The sequence below is a fragment of the Haliotis cracherodii genome, unplaced genomic scaffold (genome assembly GCF_022045235.1).
Source record: "Haliotis cracherodii isolate W230 unplaced genomic scaffold, xgHalCrac1.p SCAF_2, whole genome shotgun sequence".
Lineage (NCBI taxonomy): Eukaryota > Metazoa > Mollusca > Gastropoda > Lepetellida > Haliotidae > Haliotis > Haliotis cracherodii.
This window is the reverse complement of record NW_027266275.1, coordinates 48500537-48523887: the sequence shown is the minus strand read 5'-3', so window position 1 is coordinate 48523887 and position 23351 is coordinate 48500537. Positions and strand designations below refer to the sequence as shown.

The 23351-nt window shown below is 41.3% G+C and overlaps 1 protein-coding gene across 4 annotated transcripts in view; it reads right to left on the bottom strand.

Moving 5' to 3' along the window:
* The window catches only part of LOC139468158 (SH2 domain-containing protein 4B-like), a 229191-nt gene that overhangs the window by 28874 nt on the left and 176966 nt on the right, over positions 1-23351 (bottom strand). For all 4 annotated transcript variants that reach the window (XM_071249939.1, XM_071249940.1, XM_071249942.1 and 1 more), the window contains 4 exons: positions 21791-21905; positions 8394-8556; positions 6729-6897; positions 2949-3103 (listed from right to left, as the gene is read on the bottom strand). In XM_071249939.1, the coding sequence (XP_071106040.1) occupies positions 2949-3103; positions 6729-6897; positions 8394-8556; positions 21791-21905 (602 nt within the window). The remainder of the gene's footprint in view (positions 1-2948; positions 3104-6728; positions 6898-8393; positions 8557-21790; positions 21906-23351) is intronic.

Sequence of the window (23351 nt, the reverse complement as noted above, 5' to 3'; positions counted from 1 at the left end):
TTGTTTCTTCTACACAGTGCACAACTAGATGGTTTAATTCTACACAGTGCACAACTACATGGTTTAACTCTACACAGTGTACAATCAGATGGTTTAACTCTACACAGTGCACAACTAGATGGTTTAACTCTACACAGTGCACACCTAGATGGTTTAACTATACAGTGTACAACTAGATGGTTTAACTCTACATAGTGCACAACTAGCTAATTTAACTCTACACAGTGCACAACTAGTTGGTTTCATTCTACACAGTGCACAACTAGATGGTTTATTCTACACAGTGCACAATTAGATGGTTTAACTCAACACAGTGCACAACTAGATGGTTTAACTCAACACAGTGCACAACTAGATGGTTTAACTCTACACAGTGCACACCTAGATGGTTTAACTATACAGTGTACAACTAGATGGTTTAACTCTACATAGTGCACAACTAGCTAATTTAACTCTACACAGTGCACAACTAGCTAGTTTAACTCTACACAGTGCATAACTAGATGGTTTAACTCTACACAGTGCACAACTAGCTAGTTTAACTCTACACAGTGCACAACTAGATGGTTTAACTCTACACAGTGCACAACTAGATGGTTTATTCTACACAGTTTAAAAGTAGATGGTTTAACACTACAATGTGTACAACTAGATGGTTTAACTGTACACAGTGCACAACTAGATGGTTTAACTTTACAGTGTACAACTAGATGGTTTAACTATACAGTCTACAACTAGATTGTTTAACTCTACACAGTGCAAAACTAAATGGTTGAACTCTAAAGAGTGCACAGCTAGTTTGTTTAATTCTACACAGTGCACAACTAGATGGTTTTATTCTACACAGTGCACAACTAAATGGTTTAACTTTACAGAGTGCACAACTAGATTGTTTAATTCTACACAGTGCACAACTGGATGGTTTAACTCTACACAGTGCACAACTAGATGGTTTTATTCTACACATGATGCTGAATGATAATGTAGCATTTACATCACATTTTAATAATTTAGTTCTTGTTGTTGCTTTAAGTGTTCTTTCTTGGCAATTTCAGCTGACCTGTCCCTCTGTGGGCTCAAATGTGTGAGTAGGGTAGGTGTTTGATTTTTACACTTTTGAATTGATTGCTGCTGTGTTCATATACACGTAAGTATCTTTCAGATAAAGAGTTAGTTTGGCCTTCGCTATTGCATATTTTGGCTTTAGATCTAACTTTACACTATAGGACTGCAGTTTATCAATTTGGAATTAAAAAAATGCCAGGCTGCTATAAAGACCCACAGACTTGAGAAGCTGCAGGCCTTGACTAAACTCTTCAAGTCCTGCAGCATATTGTGACAAATAAATTGTCACCTAAATTGCCTACGGGGAGGTGCATATTGCAAACACTGTCCTTAAGATTTCTAAAGTGAGAAAAGGCTGTGTCCAAGTTCCTGCTCAAACCAAGAGGTAAGGTGAGTGTCTCTGTTTTCTGAGATGACATGAAGAAACATGAATGACAATCTTCGTCTGAAAGGCCTTGTTGAAGGCCCAACTTGACACTGTTGTACCTATCAGCAGGTGAGATCGGTGCATCAAGAGTCTCCGAATCCTGTAGGGGCTGATCTGTGTTGTCCTCAGATTCATGTGGTTGTACAGTCGGTGTAGGTTCAACATCAGTTGAACGAGTCCACAGTGAAAGTGATTGTACCACATAGAAGCAACACATGGATTGAGTGTTATGTCCGGATGCAAGCCACGTTCACCAAGAGCTGTAGACATGGCCTGCACCTAAGCTTAAATATCAGACTGAGTGAACGGAGATAACTGAGTCCGGTGATCCATGAAGCAGGTATGTGAGGACAATCCTGCTGATCCAGCGATCGATCCCTCCTCTCCATACGATCCTCATACACTTGCTCCTGCTCTTCTCTGGACAAAGATATGCTTGCTCCCGATCCTGATCCTATCGTCACGCCTGCCATCAAATGATGTAGAGTGATGAATGGTCCGACAATCCTCATCTGGACTGTCACAACTTCTCAAACCAATAGGTTCGTTAAACATGGGCGATGACGACAATTGTCTAGATCTAGGCACCATGTTTTCTCATAAGGCTCAATTCTACAAATAGGTATGGTTCATTATCAAGTAATAACTATCTTATTTAAGGAATAAACAACAAATTTATTCTCCCTGCAGTGTTTTATTGTACGATAAACAATGACCATGAGTCATTTATTTCTTATATGAGATATCAACATTTTGAACAGTATTTCAAGCTTTAAAAATATTTACCTGTATTTAAATAATGATGACTCCCTGAATACAATCTGACTTCAGCAATGTCGGACAACTTTCATTTTTTAAAGTTTAATATTCTCATAATTGTCACGTCAATTATCTGTACCTTTTCTCCCAATACTAATTGTCTTATCTTTCCCAATTTTGGGTGCAATTGTTTGGCCATTGCATTTATCTGCGCTGTCCAGCTACATCTATGGGAAACATCTCAATTGACACATCACCCTAAAAAATAACTTGATGATAGAACATGTTTTATCTTAAAATAAACCAGACTTCGTTCTTCATTATTCATTGCAATTTAATGTGTACCTATCTTATATTTGGTCTTTGTGTATATTGTTCATGTAACCTTATCATTGGTACAATTGTAACCTTATATTGTATGTTATGTGGTGGAGGAGTGATGTCTATGTTAGGTACATGTGTAAAAACTGTTTTAATTGTGTTTATTTGTCATATGATACTACTTGTAATATTTAGATATAATTAATATAATTTATTGCTGTAACTATATTGTTATAATTTTTTCAGAAGAAGTGAGCATATTCTATCCGAACTAAACGATCACAACTCTACAGCGAGACATGTTCACTTGCTGACATGGCAGTTGTAACAAATCCAAGTTGATCCTACCAGGCTGCTAACTAAGGTGTAAACTGACCATGGAACCATGTTGCTATCTTGTTGTCTCTGTCAAGACCTGCACCGCGAGGCCTCTCCTCCAGCTGGAACCAGGCAACGACTGCTGCACGACCAGGTGGCCGAGAGGGTCGGTTTGTCCACCTCTTTATAGACGACCTGTTTGTTAGGTGCTTTCTGTAACAATTCACAAAAGGTAAGTAACTGTATAACAAGTAAGCATGCTTCTGTAGGACATGGGCTCTCATAGTATTCCTGGACATGCTACATACTCTAATTGAAAACATGTTACTTAACTCAGCATACACATTCAAACATGCAACACTTCCAAACTTATCCATAAAACTTACAGCAATGTTCACATTGTTTACTGTGACATAGATAGAGGTAATCACATTACTTGCGTTATTTAGTTTCAAACATGTAGACAGCAACCTAATTAACCGAAGCTTAAAGATGGACGTTACTCAAACGAAACAGCATGAGATCTGGTATACATGCAGAACGTTTTTTCCCCTATGTCATCGTACATATACTTATATCGTACTTAGCTGTAAACGCATAAGCGAAATGGCAGACGACTTGAAATCGATCCTGGAAGGGCATCGGTTCTTCAAACAAAACACAGAAACTATCTACCACGGACCATAGAGTGCGCTAGGTTTGGTAACTCTTTTAAGTTAAGTTACTTGGTTATCAAACATGTTCGAGTGTATGAAGCGTACCAAAAACGAGAAGAGGAACGATCGACAGTATTCCATAGCAATGGACCTTCTAACCAAAACCCTACATCACAAATACTTTAGGCAGAGGTGAGTTAAAAAAAAGTTCGTGACACCAATCTTTTTTGTTGTGGTGTTTGTTTTGTTTTGTTTTGATCGGCCGCACCATATGGTGACTTCGTAAATTAAGACTAAAAAGTCTCTACAGATGAGCTAATCCACCCTCCAAAAGGGACTCAATCTGGGAAAAACATGTAATACCACGTGAATGTTTAATGATTTATTCTGTATATACAATTGTAACCTGCAAGGATTACGAAGTATAACAGTTTATGTTCTGTGTGAACTGGGGTGAGACAGTTGTTGTGCCAACACCAATGAACCAAACTTGTTGAGCCCTTGTACGATTGTGACTGAATGTATATGATCGGCTGCACCGATTGGTCACTTCGTAAATTAGACTAATAGGTCTCTACAGACGAGCTAATCCACCCTCCGAAAGGGACACGATCTGGGAAAAATCGAACACGTAATACCACTCTGTATATACCCTTGTAACCCATGTTGTATAACTGTTTATCATCTGCGTGAACTGGGTGAGACAGCTGTTGAGCCAATACTAACGGACCGAACTTGTGGAGCCCTTGTACGTCTGTGACTGAAATGTCACAAAGGTAGTGGGACGCAAACACAGTATCCGACTTCCAAAAGCACCCTTCCATGATGGTTGAAAGGGTGCAGTCACTGTGGAGGGCCATGGTGGAAGCAACCGCGCGAGTCTTGTGAGGATTGGAAGTTGTAGGTGGAGGCAGCCCCGCGAAAGTATACGCTCGCAGAATGATGGAGCGGAGCCAGAAGGATAGCGTCGTCCGAGAAATTTCCGATGTAGACGCGGTTGAGAATGGGATGAAAAGTCTCTTCCGGGAACGTCTGTGGAGGTGCGACGCATCGAGATATATTCGAAGCGCCAGAACTGGGCACAAAGAGAGGTCTTCATGGTCGTTCAATCCCAAAATAGCCGAGAGCGGGGGAATCATAAATAGCCGGGCCGGTTGTCCGGGAAGTTGGTTCTTTGCCACAAAATCCCAACCAAGCCCCAGGAACGCTTTGCCACTTCCGGATCTGTCAAACTGGACCCTAGTGACATCCAAAGCATGAATTTCACTAACCTGTGCGGCAGTGGCTCAAGCCAACAAAAAAACTTCAGCGTAACTGTCTCGAAATCCTTCTCCGTCAGTGGTTCGTAATCACCGGAAACCAGGTGTTGAAGAATAACATTTAGGTCCCACGAAGGAGGTCGAAAACGCGCAGCTTGGTCAGCTAATTTGTAGGAATGGATGAGCGATTGTAGTCGTAATGACGACCGTATCTCCAGTCCCCAGGGGGGGATGCAGAGCTAGCCGAATTCAAGAGAGGGACTTTGAAAGGACTGGAGCAATCTGTCGCTGGTATAACGAGAGCAGGACCTGGGTTGATCAGACCGACCGAGTGCACATCGACCTGCATATCTTGCTTTGGAGTTGTAGACAGGTCGCGAGAGGACAAGTCGTCTGTACAGAAGCTGTGTCGTGTGTGACAGAAATTACAGGTTCGATAGGATTGTCTTTAAGGCATGATGAGCTGGTACTAGCTTTGGAATCCCCTGCTTTGGAACGGCGATCGGCAATACGACGACGACAACATTGCAGATAAACTTTAAAAGCCAAGTTAGTTAGGTAGTTAGGGAATGACATTCCGCACATTGGGAACCCAGGGTGCACTGTCCCCGACAGTCGCAACATAATGAGTGGGGATCCGATAGGTACGTCTGCATTCTTTACAAGCAGGACGTTGATCGTCCTTCTTTCCCATATTTTTCTATTCAAGATACTCGAACAAACTGGCGAAGGACAATAATTCTGTGATGTTTTCAAACACGTCGCCACACGGTGGCAATGAGAAAGAGAATGAATTAGTAGAGGCGCACACGTGGTCAGTTCAAGCAGGCACGGCGTGCACGAGAGGCACGTAATTGACCTAGCTTTTGGACGTAACCATGGAGATGCAGGGGGGCTTGGGTGGCTATTTTTGGTTTTAGAAGCTTGAAACATGATTCAAGCACTTTCCCACATAGGATTGAAGAAGAAGGGAGAAATGCAAAGTGTGAGAAGTTTAAAAATATGAATATATTAATATATTAATATACTTATCCTGATACAACATATTGCAAATTCCCTCTCTCTTCAATCCCTTAACACAGAACAAAAAAACCACCATGCCTCTCCACCAGGTCCAAGATCCCTTGAACCCTCACTTTTCCATTATCTGCAAGCCACGCCAAACCTTTAGACGAGGGAATGTAAATTATTTCTTATCCTGATATACCATGTTGCAAACTTCTTTAGTTCACAATACTGATCTGTCGGTAACCTGGACCAAGAGCCCAACACACGTTTCCTTTGTCTTCTTTTAGGACTGGGGGGGAAGCCTAAAGGTTAAGCATTTGCTTGTCACACAGAAGCCCTGGATCCGATGCCCCACATGGGAAAAATGTGTGAAGCCCATTGCTTGTGTCCCCTTCCATGATATTGCTGGAATATTGCTTAAAGCAACATATTACCATACTCATTCACTATAGGACTGGGCACAATAAATAAATCTTTTTATCCCAGGACAGCAGACAGTGCAGTAGCACTGTGTAGCAATAAGTGGCCGTAGAAGATTAGTAGAAGACAGCATCATGTAGGCTAGTATCGGTGACTGCCTCCTGGCAGGGGAAAATAATCTAGATGACAGCAAGGACTTGGAGAACGCCAAAGCTCTCAAATGTGCTCAAATGGATAAAACATGTTAATACTAGTAGAACATACAGTAGTCACCAAAGTGGTGTGGAACAGCTATGGCTATGACAACCCTTCTGCAATGACCTCTTCATGACATCTACTGTCCACCTAGTCTCTTGAAAGAGTCTCACATTGTCAACATTTCTGTCACCCCAAAACATATTACCGAGATGCACATTTTGGGTTCTGTGTTATTGGATCAAAGAGATTGGGAATTTGCAATAAGCTGTATCAGATTAAGAAATCATTGACATTTACTTTGGAGGCACAGGTGGTCTTTCAGTGTGACTGCCTGCTTTGCCACTCTCAGAAAATGCTCTTGCTTCCTGTATGAGTTGATTTGTCCTCTTCATTGATTCTTTATATTCTTCACGAGCCTTGCGGGCTAATTCACGCATCTTTTGTTCAGCCTCTTTTGATTTTTTTTCTGAAACAAACAATAATTTATGGCTTAATATGTCATATATACCCAGACATAGAACAGTACATAATAAGTAAATTAATGAGACAAAATAGACTGGGGCTGCTCCCATGTGAATAGTATGATGTCATGGTGAAAAACTCTACACATATCCTGACTGGACTGTGTCTAGATACACATCTCTTGACTGGACTGTGTATCTAGATACACTTCTCCTGACTGGACTGTGTGTCTAGATACACATCTCTTGACTGGACTGTGTATCTAGATACACTTCTCCTGACTGGACTGTATGTCTAGATACACTTCTCCTGACTGGACTGTGTATCTAGATACACATCTCCTGACTGGACTGTGTGTCTAGATACACTTCTCCTGACTGGACTGTGTGTCTAGATACACATCTCCTGACTGGACTGTGTGTCTAGATACACTTCTCCTGACTGGACTGTGTGTCTAGATACACATCTCCTGACTGGACTGTGTGTCTAGATACACTTCTCCTGACTGGACTGTGTGTCTAGATACACATCTCCTGACTGGACTGTGTGTCTAGATACACTTCTCCTGACTGGACTGTGTGTCTAGATACACATCTCTTGACTGGCCTGTGTGTCTAGATACACATCTCCTGACTGGCCTGTGTGTCTAGATACACATCTCCTGACTGGACTGTGTATCTAGATACACATCTCCTGACTGGACTGTGTGTGTCTAGATACACTTCTCCTGACTGGCCTGTGTGTCTAGATACACTTCTCCTGACTGGACTGTGTGTGTCTAGATACACTTCTCTTGACTGGACTGTGTGTCTAGATACACTTCTCTTGACTGGACTGTGTGTCTAGATACACATCTCCTGACTGGACTGTGTGTCTAGATACACATCTCCTGACTGGACTGTGTGTGTCTAGGTACACATCTCCTGACTGGACTGTGTATCTAGATACACTTCTCCTGACTGGACTGTGTGTCTAGATACATATCTCCTGACTGGACTGTGTATCTAGTTACACTTCTCCTGACTGGCCTGTGTGTCTAGATACACATCTCCTGACTGGACTGTGTGTCTAGGTACACATCTCCTGACTGGACTGTGTGTGTCTAGATACACATCTCCTGACTGGACTGTGTGTCTAGATACACTTCTCCTGACTGGACTGTGTGTCTAGATACACATCTCCTGACTGGACTGTGTATCTAGATACACTTCTCCTGACTGGACTGTGTGTCTAGATACACATCTCCTGACTGGACTGTGTGTCTAGATACACTTCTCCTGACTGGACTGTGTGTCTAGATACACTTCTCCTGACTGGACTGTGTGTCTAGATACACTTCTCCTGACTGGACTGTGTGTCTAGATACACTTCTCCTGACTGGACTGTGTGTGTCTAGGTACACTTCTCCTGACTGGACTGTGTGTCTAGATACACTTCTCCTGACTGGACTGTGTGTCTAGATACACTTCTCCTGAATTGACAGTGTTTCCAGATACTCACCTTGTTTCTGCCAACTGGCCTCCACCTCCTGACTGCTTTCTTCGGCTGTTCTCTCCAGCGCATTCCTCATCTCCTTCCATCGAATATAGATCTCACTGCTTCGTCTGTGACGCATATTGTCATATTTCTCTACAGACTTTCGCCTCTCTCGTTCAGTCACAGCCTATATTCAAAACAATTTATGATTTGTAAGGCATAATCCTACTGTGAGATTATGACATCAAAATAATATTTAATATCCTTAATAATCTCAGAATACCACCTCTATTACGTCATTGCCAGAAATCATGTATTTTGCTGTCATCACACTAGAACTTCAAATTTCCACAGAGTCCTCTTCACTGTCAACTACCCATAACCAGTTGAGATATTCAAATCATTTCACTTCCTAAACTTCTGTGTATGCGCAAGCATGAAGTCAGGTGGGATTACTCCTGATGTGATAAAGGTATTATTCTTTGGATTATTAACAATGATAACTATTGTTTGATAATCATTGCAAATACAAAACATCTATTACATCAATGCCAGAATATAAGCAAGGGATCAGTGAGTTCTGACATCTAGTAATACCCTGGATAGTTAATGGTCTACTGAATTATTAAGGAAACTTAACACAAATTCCCATAAAAATTGGTTGATGATGATGGAACTTTAACAAGTTCTATTCTAGTTGTTTTGACCAAAACTTCGTACATCTTTTCACGAAGTCACCTGAAATGATCTGTTTCAGAAGAAAATGCCCAGGACATATGCAAATATTTGGTGAACTACCTCAAACTACTGTTATATCTGCTTCCAATTCCCCAAATCTATACCTTGAACGAATCTTAAATTTCAACCCACAAAAAGAGCATCCTGGCATGATAAAGGGTTGAAGAAAAAGAGAAGTTTCAGGGGAGAAGTTTACACAGCCAGTTATGCCTCTTGAGATAATTTAAGAGCATGGCCAAAACAAGGTCAAAATGAAAAATATTGCAAATATCGAACACACTAACTAAAATTTTCATATTTTCAACAGACGTCCTCTTCACTTTCAATCACACAATTAGTTGTCACCAAGTAGTCTCGCAACTACCCAAGCCATGACGTCATAATGGCAGCAATATCACTTTTTTCCCTCCTCTCTAACTAGAGGTCGATGAATTGGGGAGGTGGGAGGGTGTAATTCAGATGTGATAGAGGTAGTATTCTTCGAACTATAAACAATAACCTAGTTTCGATAATTCTTACGAAAATTCTACCTCTATTACATCATTGCCAGAATATACCAGAGGGACCTGGTGGGATCTGCCTCTAGTAACTCCCTCTGTAATTGACAGTAATCCTCTCCTGGAAACCATTATGTACTGATTCTAATCCTACTTGAGATAATTTCCTCTGAAAGTCTGAGGACTTGAAAATCAGAAATGTGTCAAGAATCAGTCAAATATGTGATAATATCACCAGATTTACCATTATATTTTTGGTAATGACATCTCTCTAGGTCTATTTCTACCCAAGCTGTCATTTCCTGGTTAGAAGGACCCTGTCCTATTTCCTGTACTGACGTCATTTCCGGTTATGTTAACACTTTCAGTAATGAAGTCACTTCCGGTCTAATGGTGATAGTTGATACTTAAGATGCTTCTTATCCATCCTACACCAAATAGACAGAATTATCAAGGGTGTACTCCCCCTCCTTTTTTTTCGATAGAAGGGGTAAAACTATTGGACGATAGTTTGTGCCACGACAACTGGACCAAGGGAATATATGCCCTCTACGTCACGCAAGTAAAAGCTGGTGAAGGTGTTTTGTGAGGCCCATTTACAGCTAGAAATTACTTGTTCTTCTGAGACTGTTGTCCATGAAGAGAGACTCGTGGCTAGGGCTCTGATTTCATGAGTTGAGCAGGATCTGAGACGTGGCGTATAATTCTGAACCTGTGTATAGCTTGATGCAACTGTAGCTTTTAGCCAACCTGCTAAAGTAGACTTGGTGATATCCTGGTTGGAGTTGGTCTTACAGGATAGAAAGAGTGTCCGTGGATGGCGTCTATGTGGGTCTGTAGCCGAGAGATATAACTTGAGAGCTCTGATGGGACATGAGTCTGTCTGGGTGATCAACTGTTGGTCCTATAGCAGGAATTGTATAGTGTCTATGACCTAACGGTCCTATTGTGGTTGATTGATTCTTGGCTACGAAGTCTGGGAGTGATCTTAGTGTAATTGAGGTCCAATGTTGATCATGGGTAAGACTAGAATAGTCTAAGGCATGTAACTCTGAAACTCTTGCTGCTGTTGCTATGGCTAGGAGAAACAATGTTTTTCTGGCTTTTTGAAGTAGGTTAGCTTTTGCCATGGGCTTGTAAGGATCCGTTGACAATGTTGTTAGTACCACAGAATGGCACAGATAGATTTCACTTGGGGAAGATACGATGAGTTCAAATATCTTCTAGTGGAAGGGATCTCATTAGTCTGTTGAGAATGGATTGGTTTCCGATTGATAATCCATCACGTTGAAGAACAGAATGAAGGGCTGATCTACAAACTTCTATTGTCCCATGTCAGAATTTGTTGTCATGACATAGATGAAGTAGAAAATCTGCTACCATAGGGATTGATATAGCATTAGTTAGAATCCCTTGTCATCTTCACCACTGGACAAACTTGTCCCATCTCTTGTCATATATAAGGGAGGATGACGGGCTCCATGATCTTGCAACAACTTCCGAGGCAAGCTCAGAGCATCCGGATGCATCTTTTGTGTGATAACTTCCAAGCAGTTACTTGTAGGCTTGGCAGATTGTCATGGAAAATGCTGGACTTGGGTTGGCATAGCAATCTCATTAAAATCAGATCTATGTTCTGGCTGCCGCTAAATAAAGATCTGAGGACATCCCATTAAAGGTCACGTCAGAATGACCTTTTGCAAACTTTGATCAACCACTGAAATGACTAACAAGAAGTTCCCATCAGTCAGTTAGAAAGCAGCTTTCTCAAGCTTTATGGCACTGGTACTTTGCGGCGAATTTTATTCCAGACTACGCTTGAAAAATATGTTGACAAGTTATGGATTAATATTTTGACAACTGAACAAACAAATATTCCGGAATGTCTAATATATGGTTGAGATTATATGGCAGTGCTTCCCAAGTACTGTGCAACTCCTCCTCCGTTCAAATGTTTATCTCACGGACGCAACAGATAGACGATAAGTTTGAAGGAATCAGTTGTACGGGCCTTACTGTCGTTCGGAATACCCTTGTGTTAACGTTTTCGAGCAGATCTCGATGAAGTGGTAGCTGGATAGGTTCCTCCATTAGTAGTATTAATAGTTTGGGGAACCACACCATGCTGGGCCATATTGGAGCTATCAGAAATATTACACAATCCGTCTTTTCCACCTTGTGGATCACTTTGTCCGTATTTTCTTGAGTATATTGCGCACCCATGTATAATGCGCACCCTCCTCTAGCAGATTCAATATTTTTTAAGAAAAAATTTTGAATACCAAGCGCATAAAAAAAATCACACCGTACCCCTTTAGCGAAGTCCGGCAAACGAACGGGTGATGAGAAACTTGGTCAGTACAAATTCGAAATTTGAGATAAAAAATCACATGTTGATTTACCGTTTAAATTGTATTTTTTGTTCTGCTAGGCATTTTTTTATATCCAGGGATTAACATTACCTTGTGTATTTTCTCGTAAACTAAGCCGGACACAGCAATCAGCTGTAAACACGTTTTATTGGAATATACCGGTGATTCAGTCAAGACACTCCCAATGATATAACTTTACAGGATTTTAATGGAAGGATAGGCAAAAATTGTATCTGAAACTATTTTTTTATCAGGAATAATATATTCCAATATCTTGTTAATTTAGTTGCAGCTTTTACTAAACATATTTAAAATAATAATAACCCTAAGCGAAGCAGCAGATCGCTATTGCCGGGTATTATTTTTTACATGGAACCAGTCTGACCAGTCACCGTCAAGAGAATTACGTGTTGACATAGAATCGTCCAACAAAAACAAATATGACTTTTAACGAGACACAGTATGGCATTTATGATATATGTATCCATTCTCTTTCAACTAAAGTTCGTTTCAAGGCGTCAATAGCACTTCTGACCGTGGTTGGTGTTAATAATGGTGAGTTGTCGATCTTCCGATCGCTTCACACACGATTTCGCCGAAATTAATTAAAACAATATCAAAAGGAATTTTGATTAAAATTATTAAAATAAGTTTCAAACATAATTCCAGATATACAAAGAACACTTTTTATAGCCAGACAGTGTAATTACATGACTAATTTGCGTACTTCAGTATGGATTTGTTGACATGGTATTTCCGGTGTTACGTGCTCACGGTAATGTCTTTCCATGGGGAAAAAACATCAAAACTCATTAATTTGTGTATAATGCACACCCACTTCTACACAACTGTGTTTTTGGGAAAAAAAGTGCGCACAATACTCAAGGAAATAGGGTAGTTTGTCAGGAGCTGGACTGACATAAACCGGAAGTTGATTGTTCTGACAAATGGCAAATAGATCCAGTCCTGGTGTGTCCCATAACATGGTGGTTATCCAGGCGAAGATCAATGGATGCAAAGTCTATTCTGTTGCCACTATTCTCCCACAGCGAGGTGAGGTGACGTAGGGTGAAATTGGGTTTAACGTCATGTCCAAGATTATTGCACCTATATAGCGACGTGCATGTACGTGTGTGTGTGTGTTTGTGGCTGCTTGTACCAGTCTGGACTGATGCCGATTTATAGTGCTAGCCCACTGAGATACCATGCCACAGTTTAACATGAATACCCCACTCAGACACAGTATACTGACTTCGAGCCGACCAGTATTTGTATTAGCCCCTTAATGCCGAGCGCCATCTTTAAACGTCTTTTGGTATGACACGGCCGGGAATCGAACACCGGACCTTCCGCTCTCCGGGCGGACGCTCTACAACTAGGCCACGGGGGCTGTCTTCCCACAGCGAGAAAGACTGTCGGCAAGTATGTTGAATAGATGATGTTTGGGCGTCGGAGAAGTCAGAGGGATGCCGCTCATCACATGCTGTCTGTGAGTCCACTAATGGGGTCTCGTAGTAATCTGGGAGGTAACTGAGTCTGGAACTCTAGGTCATGAGATTGTATAGAGTTGACCATGTCTGTAGAGGATGTAGCATCATCCTTCCTCTGAAGGTCATATCCTGTAGAGACGTTAAGTTGCACCACCTCAGTGTCTTGCTGGGTTGACTTGAGAGTGATTGAATCATCTTGATAGTCTTGATGAATCGATCCTCTGGTGGGCATATATATCCTCTGTCTAGCTGAAATCTTGCTCCGATGTATATGATGTCTTGCACCGGAGTAGTCTCGGACTTGGAAGCGTTGACTAGGAAGCAAAAATATCATGTTCTGATGTAGCTGAGCTTTCTCTTCGTCTGCCGCTAGGAAATCGTCCAGGTAACCATGGATTCAAACTAGCTTAACTTCCGCATGGACTCCATCTGGAATTTTGGTGTGGGTACCAGACATCTTTTGTTGAGAGTCTTTAGGTCGATTGTCATCCTCATCTCTGATGTATTCTTTTTCGGGACTTAGAAGACCAGAGAATAAAAACCCTTGGTGTTGTTTGTCTCCGTTAGTCTCCGAATTGCTCGGTTCTTTAGTAGCTTTTTGACGGCTAGATCTGCTGACGCGAACTTGGCTCTGATTAGATGAAATCTGCGTCCGAAGGCAGGAAAAGCGATGGGGTCAAACGCAACCAAAAGACCTGATGAACAATGCAGTTTACTGAGTGCATTGACTGGTACAGGTAGGTCAATCACCGCGATACAGCGCTACTGCTGTCTGGCTATAATGTTACAGTGGCTGGCTGGCCCTTACCATGAAATACACCTTGTCAGTGCTGGTTGAAGCAGGGTTTGGGTGCTTATACACAATATGTTCGAAGTTTATTTGTCCTTGGGGCTATACCATCGATGTACGACCCTGCATCACTGCCGAGAATACCACCTTCGGACATAGCCAAATCAGCATGTTGACATGTTGCACACACATGCTTTCTATAGATAAGTAAGTATGTCTCTCTGCCGCTAGTGAAATCGGTAAACCATAGGAATAACACAGTTGCAGTTCACCAGGGAATAGGATACAGAATCACAGGACAAATGTCACGTTGTCCTGTATTATGCAAAGAAATAAGTATGCATTTTGGAGATGATAGCATTTTCAAACAACAAACAGGGTTTGTTTGTAAATTTATACTGCTGCTTCTTTCAGTGTCTTCAATGAACCAGTTGGAAACGTCATAAAATCGCTTTGTCTCCCCCCGCCCCCCTTCACACTCGAAATAACATTTTCAAAACGTCAGATCACAGTTTGTTATATGTATGATTCGGATGAGTAAATACTAAAAAGTGCCTAGTCTGACAGTTATTGGATGATCTGCTGAGGTACAATAGGTTCAAGTGTGTTGTTATAGATGAATCCTGTTTAATGTATCTTCCCGTAGCCTTCGATTCTATGCCGCTACAATTAAACATGGCTATGGGCAAGCCCAGTGTACATACACACATGAAATTTGGTCGAAATCGGACCAGTAGTAGCTAAGCTGTAATCCGAAAACCATATCCATAGAACACAGTTGCAGTTCACCAGGAAACAGGGCACAACATCACATCACATCACAGAATCACCGGGTCGGTACTAATTCAAGAAATAAGTATGCCTATTGGAGAAGTGCGTTGTGAGCACGTTATCAGTGTTCTAAGTAGATTGAAATGCTGTGAACGGGGCTTATTCCAAAATTTTACTGCAGCTTCTTTCACTGCTTCAAAAATAGATTTCTATAGTCCGTTTCTTCTTGCGTTGTTCACCAGCAGAATGTACACTGTATCTCACTAACACTGACAACTGTTCTCGGCACTCCACAGCGGATGAACACAATCGCAGTTCCCTGAAAATTATACGCAAAGTCCACATACTTGTTTCTGTAATCCACAAACCCATACCACAGGTTTACCGACAATACTATAGCGTATATAGTAAGAATACTTTCAGTCACAAACTCACCTCAAATCCAACAGTCTGAAAGAGATTTATGAATGAGGTGTTCACGGTCGTGATCATGTTTTGACTGCAGAACCCAACATGTGGCTATCGGACGAAACCCGCTACCAGCAGCTTAATTAACACGCTATAGCGCTACCGTTGCTTCGTTATACCGTTTCCGTGGCTCAGGCTCGATATTCACTCGACTGACCCATCCACATGGTGACAAAGTGACACCCTGTGAGGTCAATCACATGCATGCTCAATTCTTGGCTTACTAAGCGATGCTTACCTATTGACGTTGTGTATCCTGAATTCGCGCCAATTCCTGCAACGCAGATATGATCAAGTGACATCTATCGCGCACAAAAAAAGCAATCACCCTGTCGACTTGCCGAGTATACCACGTTAATCCATGAATTATCTTCCTTATGTGCATTAATTCAAAATGTCATTCAAAGACTTTGCACTACATATTCAGTTTGTTTCGGTCGAGAGGGGGATGGGGGCCACACAGTCAATACACGACCTGGGAAACAATACAGTTTACTAAGCGTATTGCCTGGCGCCAGTTTCCGCGTTAAAACGCTACCGTTGTCTCGCTATACCGTGCCGTGACTCGTGCACCAGTGTGCTATTGGTGTAGCAAACACACTATATCGTCAAGGTGTGTATTGCCAAATGGGATCAGACAATCAGCGCACGACCTTGCATGAGTGCTGGGAATACAACTTTCAGACATAACCGAATCATCATGTTGACACATGATTTCTATAGTCCGTTTCTGCAAACGTTAACTTCTGGCCTTAGGCAGCAGTAAGTGTCTGCTGACATCCGTAAACCATAGCGATAGAACACAGTTGCAGTTCACCAGATAACAGGGTCAACTATAATCACATCACATACCTCACCGGGTCGGTATTAATTCAAGAAAGAAGTGTGCCTATTGGAGTAGGCCCTTCCGAGTATGTTCATTGGTATTCTGAGTTGATTGAAAAACTGTGAAAGGGGCTTATGCCAAAATTTTACAGCAGCTTCTTTCACTGCTTCTTAAAATATATTTCTGTAGTCCGTTTCTGCTTGCGTTGTTTACCTGCAGTATGTACACTCAATTTCACTGAGACTGACAAATGATCTTGGTAGTTGATAGCGGATAAACACATTCGCAGTTCGCTGAAAATTACTAAAAGCCCACATTCTTGTTTGTGAAATACTATACTATAGCGTATAGCGTCAAGAAAAAGGACTATACTATAGCGTATAGCATCAAGAAAAAGGACGCTTCTTTCAGTCTCTTTACTGAACAATTTGAAGTGTCGTAAAATCTGATTGTTTTCCCCACAAAATGACATTTTCACAGTCAGATCACAGTTTGCTGTATGCAAAACGTGGAATTTTGTGAAAGCATTCAATATCGAACTGCATATTTAATACTAAAGAGTGCCTAGTCTGACAGTTATTGAATGATCTGGTTAGGTACAACAGGTTAAAGTATGTTGTTATAGATGAATACCTTTTCATTTTTCTCTTCTTAGCCTTCATTGCGATGTGGCTACAATTTGGTACGTCATTGGACACGCCCAGTCTACAAACACACACGAAAGTTGGACGAAATCGGCCCTATATTAGCCGAGATATTAATGTTAAGAGTTTTGCTATATGGCAAGTTTATGGACGCTTAAACGCTGTAGTTTCGTTGTCCGTTTAGCGACAGGCAAACAGTTTGGTGTTCTGGAATGGCCAGGACATGAGGCATAAGAAAAACGCATCACTTTTGACCTGAGTATTTTTTCTCGGAAGTTGTTAGTATGGTACTTGGACACAAAGTATGGAAAGTTTGGAAGCTTTTGAGCTGGTAGTTTGAGCTGAGCAGATTTGGAGAGACAAGTACTGAGAAAAATGGTGAAAAGAAGTGCCAAAACCATTAAATCCAATATGGCTGCCAAACGGTGCATTGTAGCTACCATGGTCCTGCAGTACAAAATGATGGGCATCTGATCCAAGATGGCGGCCAAACGGCTGGATTTATCAATTTTGACGTGTGAATTGAAAATGATCAGTATCCTATCACGGTGTTACATGCAAAATCTGGAACCTATTGGACCAAAAGTGGCTGAGATATATGATGTTTTATGCTGTTTTTATCACTTTTTGCATTCTGGCGGTCTTCAATCCAATATGGCCGCCAAATGACGCAACTTTTGACAAACACCTAAGAACATGAAATGTTCAGTGTCTGATGCTGGTGCATTGTGGTAATTTGTAGTACTTTCTATGAAGAACTGTAGCAGATACGTAGTTTGCAAAAGTAATTTTATGAGAGGCTACACAAATCCAATATGGCCGCCACATCACGTGACTTTTGACATAAGAGCAAGAAGAGAATTTGTTCAGCAACCAAAGCAAGATACAACAGAGGTTGTTCAAGTGCCTTACCTGATAAGTTCTAAGTGCCAGAGCTTCCTAAAGAAGTTCTGTCAAAAGTTGGAAGATAAGCCGGAAGTAGGAGTTAATATGGCGGCCATGGAAGATATATCTCAGCATTTTTTTCTCGGAAGTTGTTAGTATGGTACTTGGACACAAAGTATGGAAAGTTTGGAAGCTTTTGAGCTGGTAGTTTGAGCTGAGCAGATTTGGAGAGAAAAGTACTGAGAAAAATGGTGAAAAGAAGTGCCAAAACCATTAAATCCAATATGGCTGCCAAACGGTGCGTTGTAGCTACCATGGTCCAGCAGTACAAAATGATGGGCATCTGATTGCGCTGCCGCATGGCAAATCTGGAAGTCATTGGACAAATAGTTTCGAAGATTATTGCTGCTGAAGTTGAAACTTTGATGAGTTATCTGTCCTTAGCCATTGGGCCTATGGCCTTGGGTTTTCGCTGGTAACTGCGTCACGTTGATGCCGATGTTGCTGTCGATTTTGAAGCCATTCTGGCTACTCGTTGTTTGCCATATAGCAAAACTCTTAACATTAATATCTCGGCTAATATAGGGCCGATTTCGTCCAACTTTCGTGTGTGTTTGTAGACTGGGCGTGTCCAATGACGTACCAAATTGTAGCCACATCGCAATGAAGGTACAAAAAACGGCAGAATAATAATAATAAACACAACGATTACAATAGGGCTCTACAGCCTTTCAGACTTGGAGCCCTAATAATAAATCGAACGATTACAATAGGGCTTCCAGCCTTTTGGCTAGGAGCCCTAATAATAAATAATAAATCGGCCGATTACAATAGGGCTTCCAGGCTTTCGGCTTGGGAGCCCTAATAATAAATAATAATAATAATAAATCGAACGATTACAATAGGGCTCTACAGTCTTTCGGCTTGGAGCCCTAATTAAAGCGGGGAACAAGAAAAAAAAGTTCATAGAACAGGGGAGACAACAAGCGCGTCAATCGTTCTGTGCCAAAACCAAAGAACTGGTTGGAGATTAAAAATAGATTGCTTGATCACGTTGGATCACACCACAATAATTTAGACGAATGCTTACATAAGTATATAATAATGTCAACAACATTTATGCTCCAGGACAAAATTATCAAATGGCGAGAATTACCACAGGGTATATATTATATCAGTGATGTCAAACCAACCAAATACGGTCATCAACTGTTTCTTTCCAATTTCGACTTGCATATGGACTTGTTACATTGAGGGAATGCTACTCTGTTGTCCAATTAGATTGATAGGGCTTGTGTTTTGTCTCGAGATTCATGGACTGTGGGCAAGTTATAAACATCTGAGTTCCTTCTGACAACATTTCTTTTGTCACAAGAGTTGGCAGATGTGCCTTGCCTGGGTGAGATTTTTGCTGATCTATCACCCCTCAGGGAAGAAGAGCCATCATAGTCGGTGTCACAGGATCTTGACCTATTTTCTTGTCTTTATAAGCTTACATATGTCATAAGCCATGCAAGCAAAACTCAAAAAGTGCTGTCATTGATGTAGTCATGGCCGACTCCATTGAATGAGAAAATACATTTAGGTTACATGGAACTGCAGGAATCGGATGACTCTCATTGCCTTTTTACTCATTCGCCTGTCAGTGGGTACTTTGGATGAGATATGCAACTTTTCTTCAGAATAAGAGACACCCATTGCATCACCAAATTGTTACCCTAGTGCCTATCTGCGGAACTTTGTCCAATGAGCGACAATTTTGTTTTTACTTTAGGTGATGTTATAGCAGACAACTTTTATGTAGATGATCAAGATTTCTGTGATGACTTTGACTTTGAGTAGACCCAGGCATTCTTCTCATACTTCAACATCCGATCTTCAATACTACCAACAGATACTGTTAGTGTCTGATGTCAGTAACGTATCCAAACATTTGCAAGAACGTGATCTCAAACATTTGGATGTTCACCTCTGCAGAACACAGGAAACTAGTGACGTATCCAGCCTTGAGCATGCACAATAACATGAGCCTGAGACAAGAGTTTACCTCAAAATTAATCATATACTGAACCACAAAAATAACATCACCCTGAGTAACATTGCATGAAAAGTTGTCATTTAAATATCTGGGTAATTTTTGTCAAAGTTTCTAAAATTTAACATTACAATGTCCGGAAAAATGAAATTTGATGATAATAAAACAAAGCAGATAACAATAAAACTGATCGCCAAAAACGCATCACAGCAACAGCCATGGTAACCTAATGCACGTGAGTTCTGTGCAAATTGAAATGCACATGCATTCCCCCATTTCTTGCGCTATAAAAAATGTTATGTTATTGAATTGCTAGCACATGCCAAGATTGACAAGAAATCAGCGACACCAAGCCTTTGGACAATTGCAAGCTGGACAAACCGCCCAGCAGATAGCCAATGCATTTCAAGTCCACGTAAGGATCATATAGGGGCTCTAGCAACGGTACCAGTCCACCAACACTACAGATGACCGACCACGTAGTGGAAGACCAAGGGTCACCACCCGACGTCAGGATCGTCAGATTGTGTGACAGCATTTCCAAAATGTTACAAGATGTTTGTAACTGCTGCAGAAACCGCTCGACAGACCATGGGGACACACCAGCGACACATAAGTGCGGACCCTGTGTGTTGACGATTGACGAGCAGACACGTCCACTGTCACAGGCCACACCGAGGACCGATTCTGACACCACGTCATCACCAGGACCATCTGCGGTGGGCAGGACAGCACCAGCATTGGCGCCACAAGCTCAGACAAGAGCCGTTACTGTATCTCAACAGCAGATGGCAGAGAGACTCCGTGAGGAACATTATTCGGATGCTTGTGTTGTTGAGAGAGACTTGTGGGGTGGTGCGAGCATCATGGTGTGGGGTGGAATTGGTCTTGCACAGAGAGTCGGCCCTGTGGTCTTCTAGAACATCGGTCCAGGGAGAGGCAATGGTGTCACAGCAGCTCGGTACATTGATCAAGTCTTGAGACCACCCACCGTACCTCATTTGGCACGTCGCCGCAACAAGTTTCAGCATGACAACGCCTGTGCCCGCACAGCGAGAACAAAATGAGACTTCCTCCAGCAGAATGGCATCAGGACAATGCAGTTGCCTGCCATCAGCCCCAATTTATCCCATTGAGCACCTGTGGGACGGAATTCAAAGACGGCTGAATGGCGTCCGACCAAGGCCGACAACTGCAGCTCAACTGCATCAGGCGTTCCTCAGAGTGTGGGCTCAAGTGCCTGTGGCCTTCAGCAACCACCTCAACAATTCCACAGCAGTCATCAATGCACATGGTGGACCCACGAGATACTGACTTGTGATGTCATTTTCTCAGAGACTAGTGTTGTGTTTCACTTTAAGAATAATTGACACTTTAATTTCAACCTTGGTAATCAGTTTTGCCAAGTTTCATCTTTTAAATATGTCTACAGTGTTTGGACAAATTGATGTTTCTTTTGTAGTTTAATAAAGATAAGTTAGCAAGCATTAAAGAAGATGTCTGATGAGAATCTTAAACATTTTATGGTGTAATGTGACAGCAAATATGGGGAATTTAGGGCTATGATGTAATAGAGGTAGGGTATTCAAAGGAATTAAAACCATTTTTTAGCTCACCTGACTGAAAATAAAGTGAGCTTATGTCTTGGCTTGTTTGTCTGTCATGTAGCGTTAATATGTTATATCAGAAACCATTCGATCAGTGAAGATAAAACTTCACATACTTAGGCTCCTAGTGGACATATCAGATTTTTTCTAATGTGATGTCCTTAAGCCTATACGTAAATTATAAGGGGTACACTGAATTATCAACTGAAGTGCTTCAGGAAATAAGAAACTATGAAAAAAGAACAAAAAAAAAAAGGACATATAGGCTTACATGATCTCTCAGGTTAGTTAAAATTACCTTTAATTCTTCCAACTTTTTTATCTCTTGCAACTTCTTCTCATCTTGTAGTTTCTGGGCCAGTTGTTGTGATTCTTTTAAACTTTGATATAGTTCTGCTTCTTGTTGTTTGCGTCTGCATGATAAATAAACATTGTCAACATAGAACAATGAATCAGGCATATATCTAAAGCATTACATCAGGGGTGGCAATGAACCTCTGAAATGAACTACTACTATAGTAGAGTAACTGTGTATAAGTTGGCATGTAGAAAGTACAATACTATCCATGCTTACAGGTTGCATCTGAACCAAACACACAACTAGGCAGGTTATTTCTGCAGGCATCAAAATGACTCAAAAGTAGCTGTTATGAATTCTTGTGCTTTCATGAATTATCTCCAAGTGAAAAGGCCCACTCCAACAGACATCCATGTGGCCATTGTGTCAACTTGAGGGGAGGATGTTGCCTCTCTTGTCACTGTGCAGTGGAGTTAAGGGGGGTAAGTGAGATGATCCAGGATCAGGAAGACCTTGAACTGCCACCACTAAAGAAAATGTTGATAAAATACATCTCATGACATGATCATGGATGAATGATGACTTATCACACATCGCATTGCCAACACAGAAGGCATCTCTCATGAGAGTGTTGATAACATTCTGAGGTGAAGTCAAGTGGAGTTTATGATGCATTTAAGATTATTGAGGTGCATGCACTAAATGTTCCATAAAATCCTCTGGGAGATCCACAAGGCAGCAATTGCTACTTGGAGAACATGTTAGGCCCATTCTTCCAATAACTCATCTGACCTGGGGCGACGAAGGTTTGGAAACTGCAGTTGCAGACAGTATCGGTAGGAGACCATTTCCCAAACAGCCTTTTGAGTTTCTTCCCCATTCCTTGGAAGGAGATTAAATCATCCCTGTCTAGTAATAAGGTGAAGAAGTCGGCTGTTGTCCTGCGAAGACAGTTACACATCCTTTCTAGTTTCTCCTCCTTGTTCCATTGATATGGCTTAAAAAAATAAAAGAATTGGTTCTCAGGCAAGGACTTTTGAAAATATAGTGCAGGCGGCCGGTGTTTTTAATTTTGGGGTTGTTCAAACTAGATGTAACCAAATAAACAGTTGTATAACCAAACAAACAGTATTGTACAATCACACTGGGAAAGGGCATCCCTAGATAAATGAATTCCTTGATGAGTAAAATACTGGACTATATTGGACTTGGAATATTTAAGGATTTCTTCTTTTTTTTAAATGGAAATAAAAACGAAACATGCATCGAACATTATGATGATGTGGGCAGTGCCTGAGAACGAAGACTATTATTTTCCGTAGCCTTAGCAAGTGAAACTTTGAACTTCAGATAAAATTAAGACCATCTTGCCCTCCATCATATGACAATAATCATGGTAGTGGGGGCTGGTGGTTTATCAACCACTACTTGACATCTTCTCTAAATCAGTTGTGGAAGTTCCTCGTTTAAGTCACAATCCTAAGAGCTGCCTAACTGGGAGGACTGTTGTCAGCATCAAACAAACTACCCTTTGGGACCGATCATTTGATATTCAGTTGTG